We start from the raw sequence: 21805 nt of genomic DNA, 5'->3' as shown, positions 1-21805 counted from the left end.
ATGGGGTGCTCACCTGGATGGGCAGCTGGCCCCTGTGCACCTGTGGCCAGGTGAGCAGGCTGTGGAGGTGGAGGGAGGTGGCGATGCCCCTGGGCCTGCGTGGCCCGCCCACTTTCCTGCTCCTTATAGGACAAAATACATTTGGCTCACGGGCCACATGCTGGGAGCCCAACTTGAGGGGCCAGTGCCCCATCACAGCCTGGAAAGTTGCACGGTTGGCACTGGTCTTCACAGTCACTCTGGAACTTTCTGAGAGCTGGCAAGTTAGGGGAGCCACTGGCCACTGTGCACTGCCTGTGAAGGGCACTGCAGCTGCTGAGACAGTGGCTCAGACAGGACAACCCTGGGAAGCCCCAGTGGAGGTGCTGCGTGGGCTTCTAGTGGCTGAGTGAGCCCAGCGGGCGGGCGGTGGGCTCCCTGGGTCGGCTCAGAGCAGGACCGCTTCTTCCCAGGTTGTTGTGACCTCCAGGCCCTCGCAGACCCCACTGTGGGTCCTTCACGCAGGGCCATTTAGATGCAAGCCTGGCCGGGGCTCCAGCCGAGCGGGCACGCAGGCATGGTGGGCAGCTCCGTGGGGCCGGGGGGAGCCTCTGCCTGAGCGGCTGGGCCATAGAGCACCACCTCTGGAGCCTGTCTGATGCTCTACCAATAAGGGGCTCTGGGAAGTGGGCGCCTGGGAAACGCTGCACCCCAGGACTCATCAGGGCGAGGCCCGTGAAGGCTGGGGAGTCACTCAGCCGAGAAACCTGTTTCCCTTGGAATCTCCCAGTGCTGGCCAGCGTTTGCCAGGGTGGCCCTTCCTATAATCCCACAGAGCACATTAAGAAACACTCCATCACATCATAGTAAAGTTGGTGACCAGCTGAGTTTGTCCTTGAAGCCCCTGGTGCCCACTGTGTCACCCAAACCACCCACTGGGATGGGGCCGGGGTCTGGCCAGGCTGCTGCTGGGCACCACTGCAGCCCGTGCCCTGTGTGTGTCTGAGGGCTGGTCCCAGCAGCCGCAGCCCGAGGGCTACGACATCTCCTTAACCCTGTGCTTTCGGTGGCCATCCTGCATTCAGCACACGTTTCTGGTACAGATGGTGTGGTCTGTGCTAATGCTCGTGCAGCGTCAGACTAGGCGAAGGCAGGAGCCTGCGGGAACATACTAACACGGAAGCACCGCCTTCCAGAGTCAGTCGAGATTGGCCGACATCCATCAGCCTGCCCTGCTTCGAAAGGATGAGGAAACCTGGGCCGGTTAATTGTTCTCAGAGTGGGGTGGTGAGGCCCAGGCTGGTCCTAACGGGGACTGGGGCGGGAGGGGGCTGAGCTCAGTCTAGGGAGCACCTTCTGGGTTATTCCTGTGGAGACTTGCACAGAACCTGCCTGTGCCATGTCCCCAGTACCCTGCGGGGACAGCCAGGCTTGGGAAGGACTCTGCACAGCCTAAAGGGGCCCAGCGCGGAGTCTGGGCTCAGTCCTGTCCCACCTCGCCCCACTGGGCCCCCAGGGCTCCGTGGACCCCACGCCTCAACCTTCTGGAGCATCCGAGGCAGGACAGTGCTCAGATCAGCTGGGTGGTAAGTGGGCCCGGCCACAGCACGCTTGCTGGGCTCACTGGGAAAATGGTCCACAGACAGCAAGTTTGCTGGCCTGGAGCTCGCCGTGAGCGCAGGCCTTTGGAGCCCCCGGGGCCTGGGGAGTCCTCCCTCTGGGCTGCAGTGGCCGTCTGGCCCCCTGTATTGGCAGCACTTTTGTACACCTAATTCCTAAAAGACAGAAATTCCTTGAAAGGGCTGTAGCTCAGTAGGTGACTTACAAAACAAAGTCTGGGAGCTTCCTCACAAGGGCCACCTTGCCGAGAGATCTGCATTCCTGCTGCCCATTCGGACACCTGGCCTCACCCAGAGCCAGAGGTTCCTGGGGTTGGAGAACGCCCCGCGGGACTAAGCTTCAGTGGCTCCTCCTGGAGGACATGCAGGCCTTCAAGCCAACCCTGACCAGATGGCTCTGCTGCCACTCAGCTACACGCAGGGCTGCCCCTTGCGGTTTCTGGAAAGGGAGGGCCCTGCTCGGAAAAGGGAAACAGCAGGCAGACGTGCTCGGTTCCCTCAGGGACCGCACTTAGCAGGAGCCCCGGTGTGTCTGGGTCCTGTTAGGACACTGGCTGGTGGTCAGCAATGGGGAGGAGGCAGGAGGGGTTTCAGGATCCAGGAGGCAGCAGACGCCAGGAAGGACCGGCTCCCCGTGGATTCCACCAAGAGCAGACAGTGATTCATAGCTTGTTTATTCAGTTCAATTCAGAGCAACTGTTTTAAAACCCCATGGAGGACGGGGGTTCTGCCCACCACACGACGCACACTGTCATGCATAACGAATGAATCAGCACGAGGCAGGTGAGGACTGCAGAGGGGCCTCCATCCACTCAGGCTTCTGTGGTTTTATCCTCCACAGACCTTCCTAGAAGACACTAAAATACATTCTGCCCTCACAGTTTCTAAAATAGAAACACTTGAGTTTTGAAATTTCTGGTCAGGTACTAAAGGGAGATGGTGTTCCACTTCGGAATGGGCCTGAAGTGTCTGCGGGCATGTTGCATGAGCACCGGAAGGCTGTGCTCGGAGGGAAACACGGCAAGCCTGCGCTGGCCCTGGGGCGGCCGTGGCGCCTCAGCACGGAGAGGCCACGGCCTGGAACGCTCCCGTCACGTTAAACCTCCAGAAGCCAAATCTGTGGCCTGTAACTTGCCAGCCCCTCCCCGCAGCTGCCCCGCGGAGGTGTTCTACAACTCCAGCTAGCAGCTTAGCTTCCATCGTCCTCCCCAGACCCACGTCGTCTCTGCCGCATTCCTCGAGAAAGGCCAGAGCTGGGACAGCACTCTGGGTGAGAGAACGGGACATTACGAGGACATGATTCTCCCAGTGTCTAAATGTGGTATGTGGCATGTTTCCTACCTGTGTGGCTCTGGCATTGGGCACCTAGTGTCAGACCTGATGCGGCCAAGCCAACGGCTCTGCTCATGGATCAGGCGTAACAACTGGCCCCCACTGATACTGGGGGTGTGCCTTCCAGTCTGGGGAGCATGGCACTCCATAGGTCTGGCGCATGGGGCAGGGGCACCAGGTGGCCTGAGAAAGTGGGCAGCAGCAGTGAGTCCAGCAGGGCCCCTCTCAACAGGCTCAGGCCAGAGTAAGGGCTGGGTGGCTGCTCCCAGCGGAGGGGAAGAGCCAGCCTGTCTTGTTACTGCCAGGACACAAATGACTGTCTTACAGTAACACTGACATTCTTTTGCAAAGCAGATGAACCTTTTCAACAAGGCTCTGGGAAAGCAGCCATGCGCTATAGAGCAAGCAAGTCACAACAAATGTCTGCATAAGATGCAAGGGACACGCCCTTGGAAAACACCAGGGCACTTCTCTGGCGGGACAATGTCCAGGCTTTCCATAAGTGTCACCACTGACACTGGGGATTCTCAGCACAGCTCCCAAAGGGCCCCTCAGCATTTCAGAGTTACATGTTGAGATTTACAGTCTCACCAGGAGGCCACATTCCCAGACACCACTGGGCCAGCGAGGGTTTCATGACACAGGCAACCCAGGCCCCACAGATACTAGGCTGTCGACAGAAGTGCCATCAGAGCATGAAGTTCAATGATGCTTTGTAAAAACAAACAAAAAGGCCTTCTTCAGGTGGCTACGTGGTTTTTCAAAGCAGCTCGAAGTACATGCAAGTTGAGCTGTAGCCTGTATGTGAACAGCTCAAGAACACGGGCTAGGGCTACCAAATGCCCTTATCGAAAACACACTGTGCATGGCAGAAAATGTGTGAGCTGGGCCGCGACGTGCAGCTGAGAGGTCTGGGGGGCCCAGGAGGGACGAGTATATGGGGTCATAGCTTCCCTACAGTTGTCTCACGTCAAGCAGGACCTGCATTGGCCAGGGCTGGCCCTGGGGCCACCACCACAGACCAGACCAGGCTAGGCCTGCTTGTCAAGGCAGGAAGTCCCCCAGGTCGCCTTTCCTGCTGCCTGGAACGATGGGCAGCAGGGAGATGGGCAGGCTTTGCTGCCTGAGTGCCCCTGACCTGTAGCCACAGCCCAGAAGGGTAGCTGACTCAGGCTCCGAGGGCATTCTGTGGCCAAGAGATGGAGATCTCTGGATTGTGGGCCCTTCCCAACCTGGTGGACTTGCTCGGTCAGTGTGGCTACGGCTCCAGGTTGGCTGGGAAGAACGAACATGAGCCCAGTGTGCTTTGGAGCACCCTCAGGTAATAGCCTCCTCACGCAGGGGACCCACAGACATGCCTTCCCGACTCTGCCAGGCCTCCACCCTTGAAAGTCTCCCCCAGACCCTGACAAGTCTGCCACTTCCTGGAGCACCCACCACACCTGCTGGGCTGACGTGTGCCCAGGCTCCTGCTTTCCCCATAAGCCAGGCCGCCCAACTCCCTCCAGAGCAGGGGAGGGAAGCACCAGGCCCAGCTGTAACCCTGTGTCCCATGGAATCACCACAGTCCCCCATCGCAGCAGGCAGGTACCGTCAGGCTGCTGTGCAGCCCCCTGCAGGTGTCACGAGGCAATCCTCTGAACTCACAGCTCTACCGACTGGGCCTCCAGCAGGCACGCTGCACCCCTGGCCACTTGTTCCACATCTGTGAGCGACCACAGGGCGGCAGCCCTGTCTCCTGTCTCAGGAAGTCCCCAGGGCCCAGGACTCAGCCTTTCTTTGCCCTAAGCTCTTAGCAACAGTCTGTCACTTAAGGATTTCCATTTTCTGAGGGAAAATGATCCAGGTTTTACAGCATTAAGACAGGAGTAAAACTTTGGTCTTGAACTACCTGGCAGTGAGTAGGCAGCCTCGTGAGCAATTTACATTCTTGAGCTTGGCCCAGAAGCAGGCTCCCGGGAGCCGCCGGGGGAGCGGAGCCTTCACACGACCTGCAGGCTGCGCTCGTGCCCGTCCAGCTGCACCTTGAGCTTGTGCAGCTCCTCGATCTCGCGGTTGTGCCGCTCCGTTTTGTGACGCACCAGCGAGCGGTAGAAGTGGACGGTGAAGACCACGAAGATGAGTCCGACGGGCACCATGATGATGGTGGACACGAGGGCGGCCTGCCAGCCCGTGTGGGCCCCGGGGCCGGGCTCGGAGCCGGGCTGGCGGCGCGCGTCCACGGGCAGGAACTTGATCCAGCAGAGCAGCACAACCTCGGCCAGGAAGAGCAGGATGCCGAGCACGGTGGAGAAGCCCCAGGCCAGCTCGATGTAGGGGTGCATGCGCTCGTGCGGCGACTCACTGATGGAGTTGAGGTTGTGGATGTTGCTCACGGCCTCCACGTTGGGCAGGATGCACGTGCTGATGAGCAGGGCGAAGAGGTGCACGGCCACCAGCACGGTGGTGCAGGCGCTGAAGGCGATGAGCAGCGGCCGCGGGTACTGGTACTGAGTCTCCAGCTGCACCTCCACCATGGCCACCTGCAGGGCAGAGAGGGCGCGGCTGGGCTGGCACCCACGTTCCAGGCGCTCGCAGAGCACAGGGCATCCTCCCTCCTCGCTGTTCGCCTTTTCTGATTAGCTAACAAATCTCTCACTGAGGAAAAAGCTAACAGGACAGAAGAGACTAAAGAAGCAGCATGGGGTGGGGCGGGGTCGCCCTCCAGGTGCCTTCCCAGACACGAATGTAGGGTGTATCAGGGTGCCGAGCTACGAGCCAGGGCAGAGGCCCCCCCTTTCCCGGGAACATGTGGCTTTGCTGTTGCTATAAGAGCCAGGCTGCAGTGTGGTTTAGCTGCAAAACAACTGGTTTTCAAAAAATAAAAACTGACCTTTCAAAAGGTAAAAAAAAAAAAGTAAAACCAGAGGCTCCTGATGGTCCCCAGACTGAGTGGCACACGAGACTGCCTCACACAGACCGCGGGGTGCATCTCTCCGCGGAGAACAAAAGGCACAGGGAGAGCCTGCATCTCTGAAGACCAGGGGCGGTGAGGAGCGGCCGCTGTGGGCAGGGGCCTGGGCCGGGCAGAGGGAGCTGAATCAGCAGCCACAGCCACAGGATGCCAACAAGCAATGTCTAAAATGGATAAACGAAGAAACAGCATCTCCGAAGGTTACTCAGAAATGTGGAGACTGAGAGAGCTGCCAGTGGCTGCCTCCGGGGGCTGCTGGGGTTGTTAGAAGCCTTAGCGGTACAGCTGACCCTTGAACAGCACAGGGGCTGCAGGGGGGCCAACCCCCCAAGCAGTCAAAAATCCACATGTAAGCGGACCCGTACAGTTCAAACCCATGTTGGTCAAGGGTCAACTGTACTTAATTTTTAAACTACGTGCATGTAATAACTGATAAAATAAAAATTATTTGTAAATAAAAGGAACAAAAAGACCCACAGAGGGAACCAGAAGCCCCAGCTTATTTCAGTAGCAGTGAACGCTGATAGCCGCGTGGGCGGGACCTGCTCACGACAGGCCCCAAGGGGCTTTCCAACTACGGACTGGGCAACATGCCCACGCCCCTGCCAGGCTTCCCCAAGGTCAGACCCAGTCCATACAGAATAGCTCCCTCCGTCCCAGCACCCTACACCCCACCATCCCAGCACTGTGAACCTCCCCAGTGGAGGGTGTAGTCCAGGCCCAACAAGGACTCTGGGGCTCACCAAGGGCCTTCTCTCAGGCACCCAAAGGTAGGAAACCTGACTGGTCAAGGAAGGGGTCAGTAAGGCAGAAAGAAGCCAGAGGAAGGCTTTTCCAACCACTGTGTTTGCCTCCTAGATCTGAGCCATCCCTGTTTTTAAAAATTAACAAGATTTCATTTCTAACAACTATGACCTCTTAGAGTGAGAAGCTCATCCCCTCAGTGGAGACGGAACATTTGGTAGGTAAAAAGAAGATCAGGCAGTCCTAGTGGACCACAGCTGAGCAGCTCAGCAGTGATTATTGCTCCAAAAAGACAGTAGCCATTCGACAGGAGTTGAGGGGTGGTCTTTTCTCAGTGCCCCTTGTGGCCTGGGTAGCTAGGCTCTTGTTACCACAAAGCGTAAGGCCCAAAAAGGGATGTTGTAAACCACAGAGAGCACCAAGATAAGAAACAAAGACGATCAAAAGGCCTGCAAGGAAGCAGTTTTGTTCCGCCTCAAGAGGAGAAAAGGCCAAAGGCCATTTTTTATTGTGTTTATGCAAAGATCTTAAGGAGGTGTCTCGGGTCACTGGTTCTCCATGTTAGGAGCAGGATAAACACGGAGAAATAAGCTTAAGGTTGGGCATAAGTGCTTGTTGCTGGACAACGGGACAGTTTTGCAAGTCTAATTAGGGAATACATAATAGAAAGAGGGGACTCCACCTAGCTAACTGCCTGCTTTCATTTTCCCATGTTCCTGCCCTTATTCACCTGTGGTTTCACCTGTGGTCAAAATGCTATCTGACATCTGTATCGGTCACTTCTTTTTCCCAAGCTACACCGCAGTCTGATTAGTCATCTGATTTACTGGTGGTATATTAATGTCATCAGTGGACACACTACTGTTTCCCTTGCTTCCCAGTTTTCACTGTTATGGTGGAATCTCCTGTGCATGTTAGGCTGGGGCAGCTTCCTTGACAGGAACCTTCTAGAAGAGAAGTCAAGGGCACTGAATGGCTTCTGAAATGTATCCCCCGGCTGTTTAAAGAAGCACTTGTTGGTACACAGGAGACATTCCATAAATGAAGAAATGAATGACTACTGGGAAGTGTGACTGCCATTGCCATGCTACGGACAGATGGCACTCCAGGGCCCATCCCCGGGGATCCCGTCTCAGTGGTCAGTATTCTCATTCTAAGACCACTTCAGCCTCTGAAGGCTGCTAGTAAGTCTCAAACTACTCCTCAAGAATTCACTCTTTGTTTTATAACTTTATTCACAGGGCTTGTTTTCAAGTTTGAATGGTTTTGAAGCCTTCACCTCGGGTGAGCATTTTGTTGGCTGGTAAAACAGGGAAGCGCCCTAAGCTTGGAAATCCAAATGTTAGGAGGACCAGGGTCTAAAAAGACAGCTGCAGATAGACGCGATTTCCAGGACCGGACACCATACAGAACAGGAAACCGTTGCACTGCATTACATCGTGCAAGACTTCTCAGAGTTTTCCAAAGTTAAAAAAATAATAAGTACAGGCCAGCAAAATGTAATGCAATACTAAAATTCTTCTGTGGTGTAAAAAAGCTCTAATTTTAATAGTGATATTTAAACTTCTCACACACATTCCTTAAAATTAAGCTTGAAGAAATATTGTCCTTTAGAATGTGATGGAAACTACAGGAAGAAAACACTGTGAACCAAAGTTGCGTACCAGATGATTGTACACGTTTATAATTATGCTTTAAAAAAGGAAACGCAAGACCTTAATAAGCCTTTGCTTTAAACTACAGATCTAAACCCAAATTTATTGCCTCTCAGTTTGGTGCCCTCCCCCACCCCACCCCCGTATGAAGTCATGCCCTGTGTGGGTGGTCATTTTTACCAGGGTGGCCTGACCGATGACCGGGCAGGCTCTCGTCACAGGAGTGGCCACAGTGGCTCGCTCTGACAGCTTTTTATTGTCTGCACTTCCAATTTGAAAACTGAGGCTCTGGACTATGGAAAAACAACAATTATTTTTACATTAAAAAAACAACTTGCTTCCAGCCCAATAGGACCTCTGAGCATACAATAGAGAGAGAGGGGAGGCCACAGGGCCAGGCATTCTCACTGACTGCCTGACATCCATGACCTCTGGGACAAGTCCCTGAAGGGATGTGGGCTGGGGGCTTGTGCCCCTTCTCAGAGTGCTCGGTTTTGCCTGAGATGGACTCTTGTCCTGGGGGATGACTCAGAAGAAAAGCCACAGCTGGGGAACCGGTAGGGAGGCCAGAGGCTCTGCTTCGTCATCCTGGAGGCCACACTTGGGGGCATCTGCAGCCCGGTTGGGCTACACTGAGCAAACCCCAGTCAATCCCACAGTTCCTACTCAAGTTCCTGAGATTTCCAAACTCTTGGGTGGTCTCCAAGATGACAGATGTGGACACAGGAAACAGTGTACCCTGAAGCTATTTTAATTACCACCCTAACTTCCTTGCCAGATAAATGCTTTATGTGAACGTTAAAGCGGGGCTTTCTGTGGGATCTGAGGCTTGGGGACTCCCCTGAATCCCCCAGCAACCTCCCCTGGATTCCAGTAGAGCAGTCTGCCTGGAAGAGATGGGACGACTTCCTAATGGTCCCTCCTGGTTGCCGGAGGGGCCCAGAGGGAGTGCTTCGCTCCCTGAAGCACTCAGAGCCCATTTGCAGGCTGTATTCCCACCAAGTGCTTGCACTCACCATGGCGAAGCCTGAAAGGAGGGCGGAGGTGCGGCTGGAGGCCTTCAGCTTGGCCCTGCTCAGGTAGAGCTTCCTCCAGGAGAGGGCCTGCACAGAGTGGTGGTTGGAGGTGACCAGTTCCAGGTAGCTACGGCGGACCCAGTCCCGGTAATCCATGCCCTTGTGGCCAGGCTCTGAGCCAGCAGGAGTGGACGGGTCCATAGGCACGTTGAGCTCAGCACTCATGATGGGAGCCAGGCTGGGGGCGGGAGAGAGGCACACTCAGGCATCCTAGAGGCTTCCCGGGGCCTGGAAAAGCCAGAATCCAAGCTAGGGTAACCTTTTCCAGGGCCCACTGCATACACCCTACACTAGAACCATGGGGGCCTGGGGAGCGTGAGTGGGGGGCTCTGGTCTCTGATGCTGTCCCCACACCAGAATGTGGGGACCATTTTTAGGAGAGGACGGTCAGGAGTGGATTTCCAGGACCACCAGTATCCAGCATTGTTCCTCTGCACAGCTGGAATCCGGCCTCCCATCCTGAGCTCAGAAGGGTTCTAGTTGAGTGTGGCTCTTGGATGAATGGAATTCCCAGGTTGGCTAAGAGCACCTAAGCGATCCTCCAATTTGTACCTACCGTGTTTCCCCAAAAATAAGACCTAACCGGAAAAGAAGCTGTAGCATGATTTTTCAGGATGCTTGTAATATAAAATAAGCCCTAATGCATCTCTTGGAGCAAAAATTAATATAAGACCCGGTCTTACTTTCAGGGAAATACGGTAGGGCTTATTTTACATTACGAGCATCCTGAAAAATCATGCTATGGCTTATTTTCCGGTTAGGTCTTATTTTCGGGGAAACACGGTTCCTTCAGGGAGTAGGGAGCTATAACATTTAGAAAGATCCTAGGACCTCAAGTTACCAAGCCTGGATTCGACTCATCTGGGATTCTGAGCATGACACCTGACCTTGCTGACTTTGCTCATCGTCAAATAGGGACATCCCTCCCCTCTAGGGCGCTTAAACAAGACAATGGACCGACAGACGCTGAACTGCCTTTCAATGTCCGGATGTCAGCCATAAAACACAAACTTCCAGGCAGCTTCTTGTTTCTCAAATCCAACTTAAATTTTCATCAGCATGGTTGACCCTAAAAAATACTTGGTTTATAGACGTGACATAAAGCCACACCCAGGCTGCAATGGAAACCTTTGGCAAAATGAAAAACTGAATCCACCAACTGACATGACCATGTTTTACGGAGAAATGGAGACTGGAGACCCTTGGAGTCATCCCAGGTAGACATCTGGTGTGACAGTAACAAGGAATGAAAATCAGAAAGACTGATCTGTTGAGATTTGTGAATTTAAACCCAAATGTCCACTAATTCAAATAGGGATTGGCAGTGTCATGTGGCCCAAGGGGCGGGCCCCTGTGGCAGCACGCTGGGATCAGCTCTAATTAATCTGCAAGACGGGCTTCAAGGGCATAGGGACAACTGAGCTCAGTTGACATCAGATATTAACTTGTACCTTCAGGCCGGAATAGGCCCCATGAAAAGCCTACTTATGACTATTAGAAACAGACCAGGGTTTCTGGGAGGATGGCTGGGGTCAGGGGTGTTTACCAGGGTCAGCGGCTGAGGAAACGCCCCAAACCTGATCCATCTATGCCAACATCTAAAATGGTTCTATGGGGAGGTCTGGGAAGTGATAAGAGCTCTGTTTTGGGGCTCCTTCCTCTTTGTTCACAGCTTTTATTGGCCAGTAGGACCCTGGGAACAGTTCTGTGCTCTTCTATTACTGCCAGGGAGGCCAATCACTAGACCACTTATAGGAATGCTGACTTGGAAGCCTTGGTCACTGCCCCTCTGCCCACATCTGCAGCCAGTCACTGGCAGGTCCCTTCCCTAAGGGAGAATTCAGAGGAGTTGCTCAGTAACCCATCTGTTGATTAGCTCCAAATAATTTAGAATGACATCATTTGGAAATGCACTTTGTCTTTTTTCCACATGTAACAGAAGTGGGCCTGTAGGTCTGATGAAGGCAGTGTACTGCATATGGAGGGATGAAAGGCACAACCTTTGCGCCCCCACCCCCCGCCCCGCCCCAGAGTATCTGTCTGTCCATCCTCCATCCCTGCATCCAAGAGATTGCTTACTGGGCCCCAAGGGAAGACAACATTTTGTACTTAGGTATCAAAGATGAAAGAGATGAGGCTCCTGTGAGTTCCTGTGCCCCGTGGGAGCAAGATAAGGGGGTGATTCTCATCCGATAAGCTAAGTGCTACTTTAGTGGAGGAGATGTGAGGGCCAGGGAGCAGAGGAGAGGGGCTGGTCGCCTCAGCTTTGGGGCAGGGAGTAGGACCCTGCTACAGAGCAAGGATAGGGGACAGGAGATAGGAGGGATCCTTCTGCAAAAACAAGATAATGCTCACCTGGGAGGGTTCTAAGAGACAAGGCAGGAAACCTGGCTGCAGAGGGGATCAAGGAAGTGGGGGATGGGGAGGCCGGATAGAGGGAGTACTGGACCCCAGGCAGCCCAGGCAGGGTAACTGGGCTGGACTTCCTCTGGCAGCGCCAAGCTGTGGGGCATGGAAGGAGTTGGTGAGGGGAGCAATGGCTGGCTGATTCGCAAGGGCAGGAGGACCTAGTGGTCTCCGAAAAGGCAAAGGCATGTATGGGGTGAAGAAGAGGGAAGTCCTGGGGCCATCAGTGAGCAGGGGATGGGCTCATGGTGGAGAATGGAGATGGAGACTTCCAGGGGCAGTGCGGTCTAACTGTGGACTCCCGGAGTGGCCGTAGCAGTCTCAGCAGCGCTGCAAATATCCTCAGAGTGGGAGGGGTGGGAAGGAAGGGCTGTCTGTCTGCTTGGAGACTGGGTCCTGAAGATAGAGAAGACACTTCCTGCAGAGGGAGCAGCCCAGACCTAATTAAATTCATCCTAACCCTGCCAGCCCCAGCGTCCTACCTTGTTTCTACCAGGCCTCCTCCCCTGCCCCCAGAGGGGCAGTCTGGTCCTCACACTCAATTCGGGGGTGGGATGGGGCAAGATGGAGCCCGACATTTCTGTCAGGTGGCAGAGGCTCTAAAGGATGCTCTCCTGGCAGAGCCTTGTGGGGTTTTTGTTTCTATTTAAGGAGCAGTCAGAGAAAGGAGGTCTGGTACATTAATGGGAACTCTCTCCAGATTAGCTACCTTCCTTGGCAGGCCTGTCTGGAACACATCCAGGGTGTTGGTTTGGGGTTTGCCTGTCATAACTTCCTTTAAGCATCTGGGGCGCGAACAATGGCGAGTACCACGCACAATCATTTGCTTCTGATTCTGTCTTTGTCACACCCGCGCAAGGCGGGGCCCCAGCAGCCCCTACAGGGGTCTCGTAGAGGCGTCCACCTGCTTCTCTGTCCCTCCCCCAGGGAAGCCTCAGCGGTAGCAGGACCTGGAATCGGCCCGCGCCCCGGACCTCTCAGTCCTCTCCGCGACACACGCCGCCAGGAGATCACCTGGCCGCCCCCCAAGCCTGCAGCTGTCCCATCCCGAGCGCCCAGGAGAAAGCCTGTCCCTTCTCCTGTCGAGCCTCCCAGTGCAATTCCGGTCCAGCCGACCGGGCGGGGACCCGCCTGCCCCCGCCAGCCCCCCAGCAACGCGCACTCACCGAGCTTCTCTGCCTGCCTGGCCCGGCTCGGCTCCGGCGTGGACTCGCAGGCGGCGGCGCTAGCGTGGCCGTGTGGCCCTATGGCCCGGCCCGGGCACCAAGCGCGGCCCCCTCCCTCCTTCCGCTAGTCCCGCGGGGTACCCCCTCAGCCCCGCCTCCACCGGCTGCCCCACCCCCGCCGGCCGCCGCAGCCGCTGCCAAGGCAACGGAGCGCTGCTGTCACGTGACCTGCTCGCGGAGGCGCTGCAGGCCACGTGACCTGGCAGGCCCCGAGCGGCGGGGCTCGCGGCCCCTCCTGGGCGGTAGCGGTGCACTCTGCCGCGTGGACCCCCGCTCCCGCCCCGGCGCGAGGGCCCTCGGAAGGTGCGCATCTCTCCTGTCTCCGGGCGCGCCGCGGGGAGCAGTGGACAGGGATTGGCGCGACGGCGGCGAGGCGAGCCGGAAGCCCGGGCATCCCTCGCTCTCCCTCGCCCCGGCCGGCCGCTCGGCCGCCCTGGGCCCCAGCGACCCGACGATGAGGCTGCGCGGTCTCATCTTGGGTCTGGCCAGGAAGTCCGGGCAGGGTGGGCCCTGCCCGACCCCAGGTGTGTGGGTCTGAGCGCAGAATGGGAGCATGGGGATCCCAGGGTGAGCCCCGGGGTGTGCCCAGGACCCGTCACCGGCCGTGGGGAGGGCTGCGAAGAGGCCAAAAGGGCGCACCCTGCAGGGAAAGGGAACAGAGATCCTGTTATCAGACCGCAGCGCCGCCGGGAGTTAAGGTGGGGAGTGTGGGGAGAGGGGTGACAGGGCACTGTTTGGAAAGGGCCCAGGTGGCTACGCCCGACTTTACCGGGTGGACCTTGGCAGTACGCCAAGCCGGGGCTGTCAGGTGGCTATCCAAAGCGCACCCCCGACTCCGCGGCCCCGCGAGAGCCGCGGGGACCTACTGCGGGTGCCACCCGCTCGGGATCCTAACCCCGAATTGTTCTTCTAGTGTTCTCACACGGCTAGGCACCTGGGGTTAGTCTTGCGGCGGTGTCTCAGGCACTTCTACGCGCTGCTGCTGGGAACCTCTGAGCAGTGGTGAACTCTCCGGTTTTATTACAACCGATACATTCAAACAAACACTCTTTTCAGGAAGTGCACACGAATGATTCACTGCGAGGCGAGATGGTTCATATCAGCCCGCTGTCCCGGAAGGCCCCTCAGTCCTTCCTGCCTGCCCTACATAGGCTTTTTCCATCTGTCAGAGCAGCACTGAACCGGGATATATTTATCCAAACAGGGTACCTGTTAGCGTTTGAAAATGTGCTCCCTGATACATGTCATCAGTTTGGCTCAAATAAACTCATAAAAAATGAAAAAATAAATGATACCTTGATCTAGGAGGACTCTTACAAAACAGACTAAGCCAGTTCCCCTCTGGTTACTGCCCTGACAAAGGTTACAGGAAAATCCCTGGGTCTGATGACTGCCTGGCCCCCATGGCTACAGGACAGGGATCATTTGAATTGCTGGCGGCAAAATCCTCAAAAAGCAATCGTACAGTGGCTTTCAAACCTCAAGCTCTTTGTAAAATGACCTGGAAAACAGGAAGAAAAACACTGGAAACCACAGTAGTTGCATCATAGATGAAAATTCAGCAACCTCGCCATTTACTTGTTGAGCTCTCGGCCTGGACGCCAGAGTACACATCCTTTACGAAGCTTCCTATGCCAGTTGCCCATGCCTCCACCCCAAGCATATTTATCCAGCGAGTCTGGACAGAAGCAAAATGTGTCATAACTGCCAGTGCTTTTCAGAGCTAGTTTCCTTCCTACCACAGAAAATGGCTCCACCCACTCGTCCCCTCACAGAAGATTGAGGAAGGGGACAGCACCATGTTGAAAAGAGAGAGGGAATGATCACAGCCCCGAGGGTTGGGAGGGTCCCCTCCAGTGCCCAGGTAGTTGAGTGGGAGTTACATGGAGAGGAAGGAGGTTCAGGTAGAGGTCCACAAGTATGGTACCAGCCACCCAGCGGATGTCCAGGCTGCAGTTTGGGCTGTTATTGCCCTAGTTGGTTGACCTTAGCAAGCTGCTTCCTCCCCCAAGGCCTCAGCTACCCCACACTTGAAAAAGACCAATTCTTTGAGGCACATCCCAGGGGTCAACCACCCGCTGGTCTTCCTCATCAACACAGGCCCCCTCATTCAGTGAAGACTGCGGTCCCTGCTTCCCTCTCCACCCCAGGTCTTATCCAGGATGGCCACACAGCTGGCATGGACAATGTATACAGTCCCCGACTGTAGTCACACAGCAGCCTAGCCAACTGTCCCCCTGTGTCTTTCCTTAAGGAAAGAAAAGTCTGTGAGACTGTGTCTTTCTGGGACTCTCTTCCATCCTTGTGTTTACACCTTATGTCTCCCTGTCTGGTCCCCAAAACATGGTTTGCAGCCAAAGACGGGTAAGATATCTCACGGGAGATACAACCTAAGCCAGGCGGAACCGAGTAGGGACCCCTAATGAGCTGCCTTAGAAAAATATGGGAAGGGGCCTTGCCTCCTCTTCCCCCTGCCTGGGAAAGTCTGTTGCCGGCTCTGGCTTTTTCCTTGCACCTGTTTGTGAGAGAAGTCATGAAGACAATAAAGATCAGTTCTCTCACTTATCTCAACGGAGCTGTTACAATATGAGAGACTCGACCCTGAGAGGTACATACCTTAATTAAGACATCATGGGACCTGGTGCTTCGGCTGTTTACAGACAAAGGGTGATTGGAATACACATTTTTCTGCTATGATGTATGAGTCTCACAGACCGTGTAAGAAACAATGTTACTTTCTTGTATTTGTACACTTATCAATAAAAACATCCAGTCGGCCTTATTCTGGGCTCCAGTCCTCTGAGACTGAGAGACCCCTGGCCTTCAGAGAGATTTAACTGCATTAAGTCTCTGTTTGTTTCTTTTTTAAAAACTTAACCCAAACCGCCCCTTCTCGCACCCTCACTGCCCTTGTTGCGCTGGATGTGACACCCGACACGCTACTTGTCCCCTTGGCCATCCATTCCTGTGGCCGAGCCCTTGTAACCACCCTCCGTGGAATCTTAAATTCGGGTATCTTTCTGGCCTTTCCTCACTCACTTCTCAATCCACCACCTCTCTTCCTTGACCCTGCTGAGACCCGCCTTTCCCCTCTCAGCCCATCTCCTGCCTCCGTCTTCCCCATCACATCAAATTTCATAAGAGAGTCGTCATCACTTCATTTCCTCCTCGGCCCTCTGCAGTCCACTGACATTCCGGATGTGTTGCTACATCCAGAAGATATTTCAGCCATTACCTTGTCTCATAGGGTACTGCTCCTTCCATCTAGAAACACTTCTGGTGACCCCACCTGACTCCCCACCCCTGGGCAGCAGGTTCCTCTGCTGTCCCCTAGATGTGGTGTTTCTCAGGGTTCTATCTGGGTCCCCCTATCCACTTCTTCCTGACTGGTCTCACCCACTGCCCTTGTTTCAGGAGCTTGATGAATCCCAGATCACTGCCACCAGCTCTGATCTAGTCCCAGCCTGGCAGGGCATGCCCCAAACTTCACCATGCCCACAGCAGAATGCATCATCTTTCCCTCACATACCTGCTCCACCTCCTGACCACCTGTCTCGGGCTGTTCCACCACCCACCCACTGGAGATCTGGTGTCATTCCTGACTCCCCTCCCAACTCTTGCGAATTCTCCCGCCTAAAGTTTTTGGAATCTCCCCCAATTCTCTGTCCCCACTGGCCTCTATACTAATTCAGGCCATCATCACCTCCGATCTGCAAGAGCCTCTTCCAATCTATACACCGCAAAGTGAAAATCCCCCCTCGTGTCTCCCCATTCCAGTCCCCTTAACGTGATTTTGAGGCCACGGCAGGACACCTGCTCCCTCCTCACTTGCTTGCTTAGCAGCCGTGCATGACTGAGCTACCCATGAGCTCAGCTCAGCCCTCCCGCATGCCGGAGGCCTGGGTCACATGCCCACACAGCATCCCGGGAGACACAGCACTGGCCCTTTTGTCTGTCCCTGATCAGACCTGGAGCTCCCTGAAGGCAACGGCTATCGGTGTCTTGCTCACCATCATCCTCATTGCCTTGCAAAGTGTACTTATGAATCCTTCGGATTTAGCACTTAGTTGGTGTTCAATGAACATCTGCTACAGAAAGCTGAATACTGCCCTGGTTAATTTCTTAGGGTGTTCTTGATATTGAGAGATGTTAACATGGTAATTGTAGCCCGCTTAGTCAAGTGTGCCTACTAATAAACAAATTAGCTTCCAAAGTGGAGGAGAAAACATGTTTTCCAATGATGATTCCAAAGGAAACGTTTCCATGCAGCTCATGTTCCATGTAGCTGGAAACCAGATTTAGTTCTTTTCCTACTTCCAAAAGGCACAATAGCACATCACCCCTCTAACTCAGTTTAATAATTTGTTTTTTCCAAAAGATAAATGTTGGAAGCAGAGAAGTAAATTTAAAATAGTAATGGGGGGCCGGCCCGGTGGCTCAGGAGGTTGGAACTCCGTGCTCCTAACGCAGGCCGAAGGCTGCTGGTTCGATTCCCACATGGGCCAGTGGGCTCTCAACCACAAGGCTGCTGGTTCGATTCCCACATGGGCCAGTGGGCTCTCAACCACAAGGCTGCTGGTTCGATTCCCACATGGGCCAGTGGGCTCTCAACCACAAGGCTGCTGGTTCGATTCCTCGACTCCCACAAGGGATGGTGGGCTGCGCCCCCTGCAACTAACAACGGCAACTGGACCTGGAGCTGAGCTGCGCCCTCCACAACTAAGACTGAAAGGACAACAACTTGACTTGGAAAAAGTCCTGGAATTACACATTGTTCCCCAATAAAGTCCTGTTCCCCTTCCCCAATAAAATCTTTAAAAAAATAAAATAGTAATGGTATTTAATATGCTCCAAACCAGTGTTTCTTAAGGTACGGGGCAGGAGGATCTGTAATCTCCTGGGGTACTTGTTTCAAATGCCTATTTTGGGCCTGAACGGTGTTGAATTGGAGTCTGGGGTGTGAGCAGGGAGCCTGGAGTTTTTAGGCAGGTCCTCAGCCGGCACTGCTGCACAGTGGGCATTTTAGCTGTTTCCAACGAACGTTAACTAACTGCATCTGTCTACTTAGTTCTTCCTGCCACAGAAGCAGTGTTTCGGACATGAACAGCTTTCAGTCACTGGGACTTGGACCGTCATCTAACTGATGTTTATTGAGCATCTGTTTCGTCCCAAGCACTGTGCTGGCACTAGGGGTACAGCAGAGAGCAGGACAAGCAGGTCCTCGTACTTACGGAGCTCAGAGGTAAGTCTGGGGGTGTGGGGGGTGCTGGTGTGGCAGAGGAAACAGTGATGGGCACTATGGAAGAAAAGGAAACATAACAGTCGTGGGTGGGTGGGTGGAAAGTGGAGGCCTGCAGGTGCAGAGTTCCTGAGGCAGGAACAGTGTCCAGACATGGGGCTGTGAGGAGCAAGAGGGCACCAAAGGAGGGGGCAGGGCTGGATAATGAACAGTCTTGCAGCTCCTATTTCAAAGGTGAGGGAAGCCATCAGGGACTTATCACAGAGGGGTGACAAAATCTGATTTCTGCTTTGTAAGATCACGCTGGCTGCTATGTGAACAGATTTGTTTCTGGGGGGTGAGCATAAGGAGGAAAAGGCCCCGGCACCCATCCAAGCTAGCGATGCTGATGGTGTGGCGTGGCCTGGGGTGAACGGGCAGAGAGGAGAGTGAGCAGGTCTAGGACCTGCTGATGAATCGGTGTGGGGAGGGGCTGAGGAAAAACAGGAACCAAGGATGACCCTGATCCCCATGTCAGGGGCTTGAGCAACTTACCTGGGCGGGAAGATGGAGGAAGAATGTGCTTAGGGGGTGAAAAGCTTGTTTTTCTTAAAGGGCACGGTGCCCATTAGACATCCAAGAGGAGGCGGTAGGCAGGCAGATGGACACGAGTCTGAGGCTCCAAAGGGAAGTTGAATCCACAAACCCAGAAGAAGGCATCAGTGAGGACGGTATTTAAAGCCACGGGCTAGATAAGATCTTGGCCAGAGTGTCCACAGATGACAGCGCTGAGTCCCCCCAGAGGAGAAGCAAGCAAGGGAAGGACAGAAAGGCAGGAGGCAGTACTGTCAGGAACGCTGAGAGGAGTGTGCACAATTGTATGAAGGCCACGAAGGGGCCGGCGTTGGCGAGACGAGGACGTCCCGGAGTGAGGGCGACGCTGCTGACTGGCAGAGGGACGAGGGCGGAGGTGGACGTGAGCACAGGGCTCGGGGCGCGGCTGAAGGGGGGAGACATGCGTGACCGAGGACATGGGCACAAGGGCTGCTGTTTTGTTTCACCAGGGAGACCCCAGCGCCGCTTCCTGATGGGAGAAGCCAGATCAGGAAACTGGAGGGGAGCTCTGCACTGTACCGAGAGGGAAAGCAGGGTGCACTGGCCCAGATGCCCCTGGCTGCTAGATGCAGGGGGAGGGGGCGCGAGGGGTTGGCTGCGGGATGCAGGGGGAGGGGGCGCGAGGGATTGGCCTGAAGCTTCTGCCTGCTCTGGGACACAGTAACCTGCTGGGGTGGGGCTAAGGAGAGAGGACATGCAAAAGTGCCCTTTAGAAAGTGGGACAGTGATTATACTAGGGAAGGCCTAAGGATGGTGGGGAGTGCTGGGTTCCCACGTGGTACCTGTGGTCCTACATTCCAGGCAGGACTCCTCAGTCCGGCGGCCTGATTCTCCAGGGGAGATGCAGCCATACCCGACAGTTCCTCGCTTTAGGAAAGACATCTCTGTAAGTCCAGGCTTGTGCATGCAGGTCACTTCCTCTCTGACTGATTCTCACTATTCCCGGTAGGTACGTTCGCCACAGTCGCCCAGAACACTGACGCAGGGAATACCGAACCATCAGGGAAATACAGGGCTGGCTTCCCGTGAGCTCTCAACATCAGGTCCCATCCGCTGATCGATACATAACCTTGTTTTATGTGTTTCTGTTTAGAGACACCTTTGTAAATAAGTATCATGGACTCATGAACGCTGGACTTGCAGCCAACAGCACTGTAACTCATGCCTGAATGAAGCTTACCTCAGGTTCACCACCACCTTCTTGCACATAAGAACACTATTAGATGGCACTCTGGCACTACACTTGGGGGCCATTTTAAACAGAAATCACCAACAAAAAGCAAAAAATTCAAAAACCCTGCATTCCATAGAAAAGTTTGAGCTGAAACAAGAAGGTAGAGCCTTCCCATGTCTGACCTCAGCTGGGAATGTGTGCCATCAGGCAACTCAGATTTTTGCTACTCTGCGCATGTCTGCAAATGACCGCAAAATCACGAGTGTTAATTTTGGGGTTACAAATAAATTTAAGTGAATTCACAAAGAACTTGTGAAAAGTGAGGATCAATTGTATTTAAAACTATGACGTGTTATGACATACTATCATATTATTATACACACAAATGCTCCAGGGGGCTTATTAAAGGAGGTGCAGCCCTTGGGAACCCCTCCCCCCTCCAGGTCTGGGCAACACACATTCTTCCCCAGAGCAGGACTGGGCTGATGCATCCTGGAGTCGCACTACCCAGGTTCAAAGGCCAGCTCCACCATTTATTTGCTGGGTGACCCGGGCAAGTTTCCAGACCTCTGGTAAATCTATATGGGCAGCTAATTAAAGGGCAAAGAGTATTCTAACACAAATAACTCGGCCTGACATAGGTCTGTCACTGAGTGCTCTTTAAACGTTTGGTGAATGAGTGAACAAAGGCCTAACTTACCTAGTAAACCAGAACTCTTACGAGACATGGTATGTATACCTGTTTTTCCATTTAGATCTCTCCTCACTCACGACCTAATCAATAAGGGCATTATTTAATGATTCTCCCCTAATCATGGCTTTTTTGAGGGGAGGGGATCTTCTCAGTATCATCCACTCACTTCTCATTGATGACACCTAATTGTTTCTCTTTCCCAAATAAACAATACCTTGAAGAAGAAAGACTGAGACTCATCCAACCTAAGTTATTGATGACCCCTTAAAAACTGTCAGAAACTGCTAGAGGACGTTTCCTACCGAAACATCACCTTCTGAAATCTAGTAAAGTTGTAAAACTCCCTGCCTGGTATCCTATTTGTTTAGTCTTCTGCTCACTTGTCCAACACACATCTCTCTAAGCTCTTGGTCAGGTGCACTGGGCAGAGGCAGGAAGTGACTCACTCGGAGTTTCCTGTCTCATCAGAGGTAGGGTCAGGGCTCGAACCCAGGTCTTCAGGCTCCACTCTGATACCCTCCAGTCTCCAGTGCAAGACAACACCCACGAGATCCAGGCTGCAGACTCAAAGCAAGAGCTATGACACACAGTCTGGGGGGAGATAAAGAAACCAACAGATCAAAGGCAGGGGAACAAAAAAACAAAACACAATTAACCAGCCAGTCCCTGACCAAAAAGAAACACGGGTTTCAAAATGTATGGCCAGGGTGTGTGCTAATTTATTTATTGTGCTAATTTGGAAAGCACAGGGTGTGTGCTTTCCATTTCAGCTTCCTGGGAAAGAAAAATTCCTGAACTGCTGAATTCAGGAATTCCTGAAAGGAAAGAAGTCACCACGGGTACCTGGCTCAGAGCGGGGCCAAGGAAATCAATACTACAAAGTGCAAGAAGAGTAAAACGTTTCTTGTTTCCCTTCACTCAAAACCATGATTTCCTTAATCCTATCAAACTCCATAAAAGGCACAACATATTCTTAGAAACTTAGAGTTGGAGATAAATAATCCAAAAAGTGAGCAAAGGTTTCTAATCAGAAACCAACTCTTTCCTTACTGTTTCCTACCTCTTTCCTTACTGTTGCCTAAAAGGCAACCTCCCATTTTCTGTTTCGATTCCC

The 21805-nt window shown here is 53.9% G+C and overlaps 1 protein-coding gene and 1 long non-coding RNA gene across 6 annotated transcripts; both read right to left on the bottom strand.

Annotated features, from left to right (window-relative positions):
- Positions 1 to 2255: 2255 nt before the first annotated feature.
- ORAI2 (ORAI calcium release-activated calcium modulator 2) lies at positions 2256 to 13074 on the bottom strand. Of its 5 annotated transcripts, none has more exons than XM_033110215.1 (4): positions 12931 to 13062; positions 10220 to 10427; positions 9299 to 9586; positions 2256 to 5452 (listed from the first exon to the last, which is right to left on the bottom strand). In XM_033110215.1, the coding sequence occupies exons 3-4, from the start codon at positions 9521 to 9523 to the stop codon at positions 4913 to 4915; spliced, it is 765 nt and encodes a 254-aa protein (XP_032966106.1). In that variant the 5' UTR covers positions 9524 to 9586; positions 10220 to 10427; positions 12931 to 13062; the 3' UTR covers positions 2256 to 4912. The 5 variants fall into 5 exon arrangements, with proteins under 5 accessions (XP_032966106.1, XP_032966107.1, XP_032966105.1 ...); XM_033110216.1 differs by having other exon boundaries at positions 9299 to 9536; positions 10320 to 10427; XM_033110214.1 differs by lacking the exon at positions 10220 to 10427 and having other exon boundaries at positions 9299 to 9536; positions 12931 to 13074.
- A 4686-nt stretch (positions 13075 to 17760) lies between these two features.
- On the bottom strand, positions 17761 to 21737 carry LOC117024740 (uncharacterized). The gene is made up of 3 exons (XR_004423501.1): positions 19606 to 21737; positions 18764 to 19292; positions 17761 to 18286 (listed from the first exon to the last, which is right to left on the bottom strand). It is a non-coding gene; the product is annotated as an uncharacterized LOC117024740 (long non-coding RNA).
- Between the last annotated feature and the right edge of the window lie 68 nt (positions 21738 to 21805).

This window comes from Rhinolophus ferrumequinum, chromosome 7 (assembly GCF_004115265.2).
Source record: "Rhinolophus ferrumequinum isolate MPI-CBG mRhiFer1 chromosome 7, mRhiFer1_v1.p, whole genome shotgun sequence".
In the NCBI taxonomy this organism is placed as follows: Eukaryota; Metazoa; Chordata; class Mammalia; order Chiroptera; family Rhinolophidae; genus Rhinolophus; species Rhinolophus ferrumequinum.
Note: the sequence above shows the minus strand (reverse complement) of the source record. Positions and strands in the feature narration are given on the sequence as shown.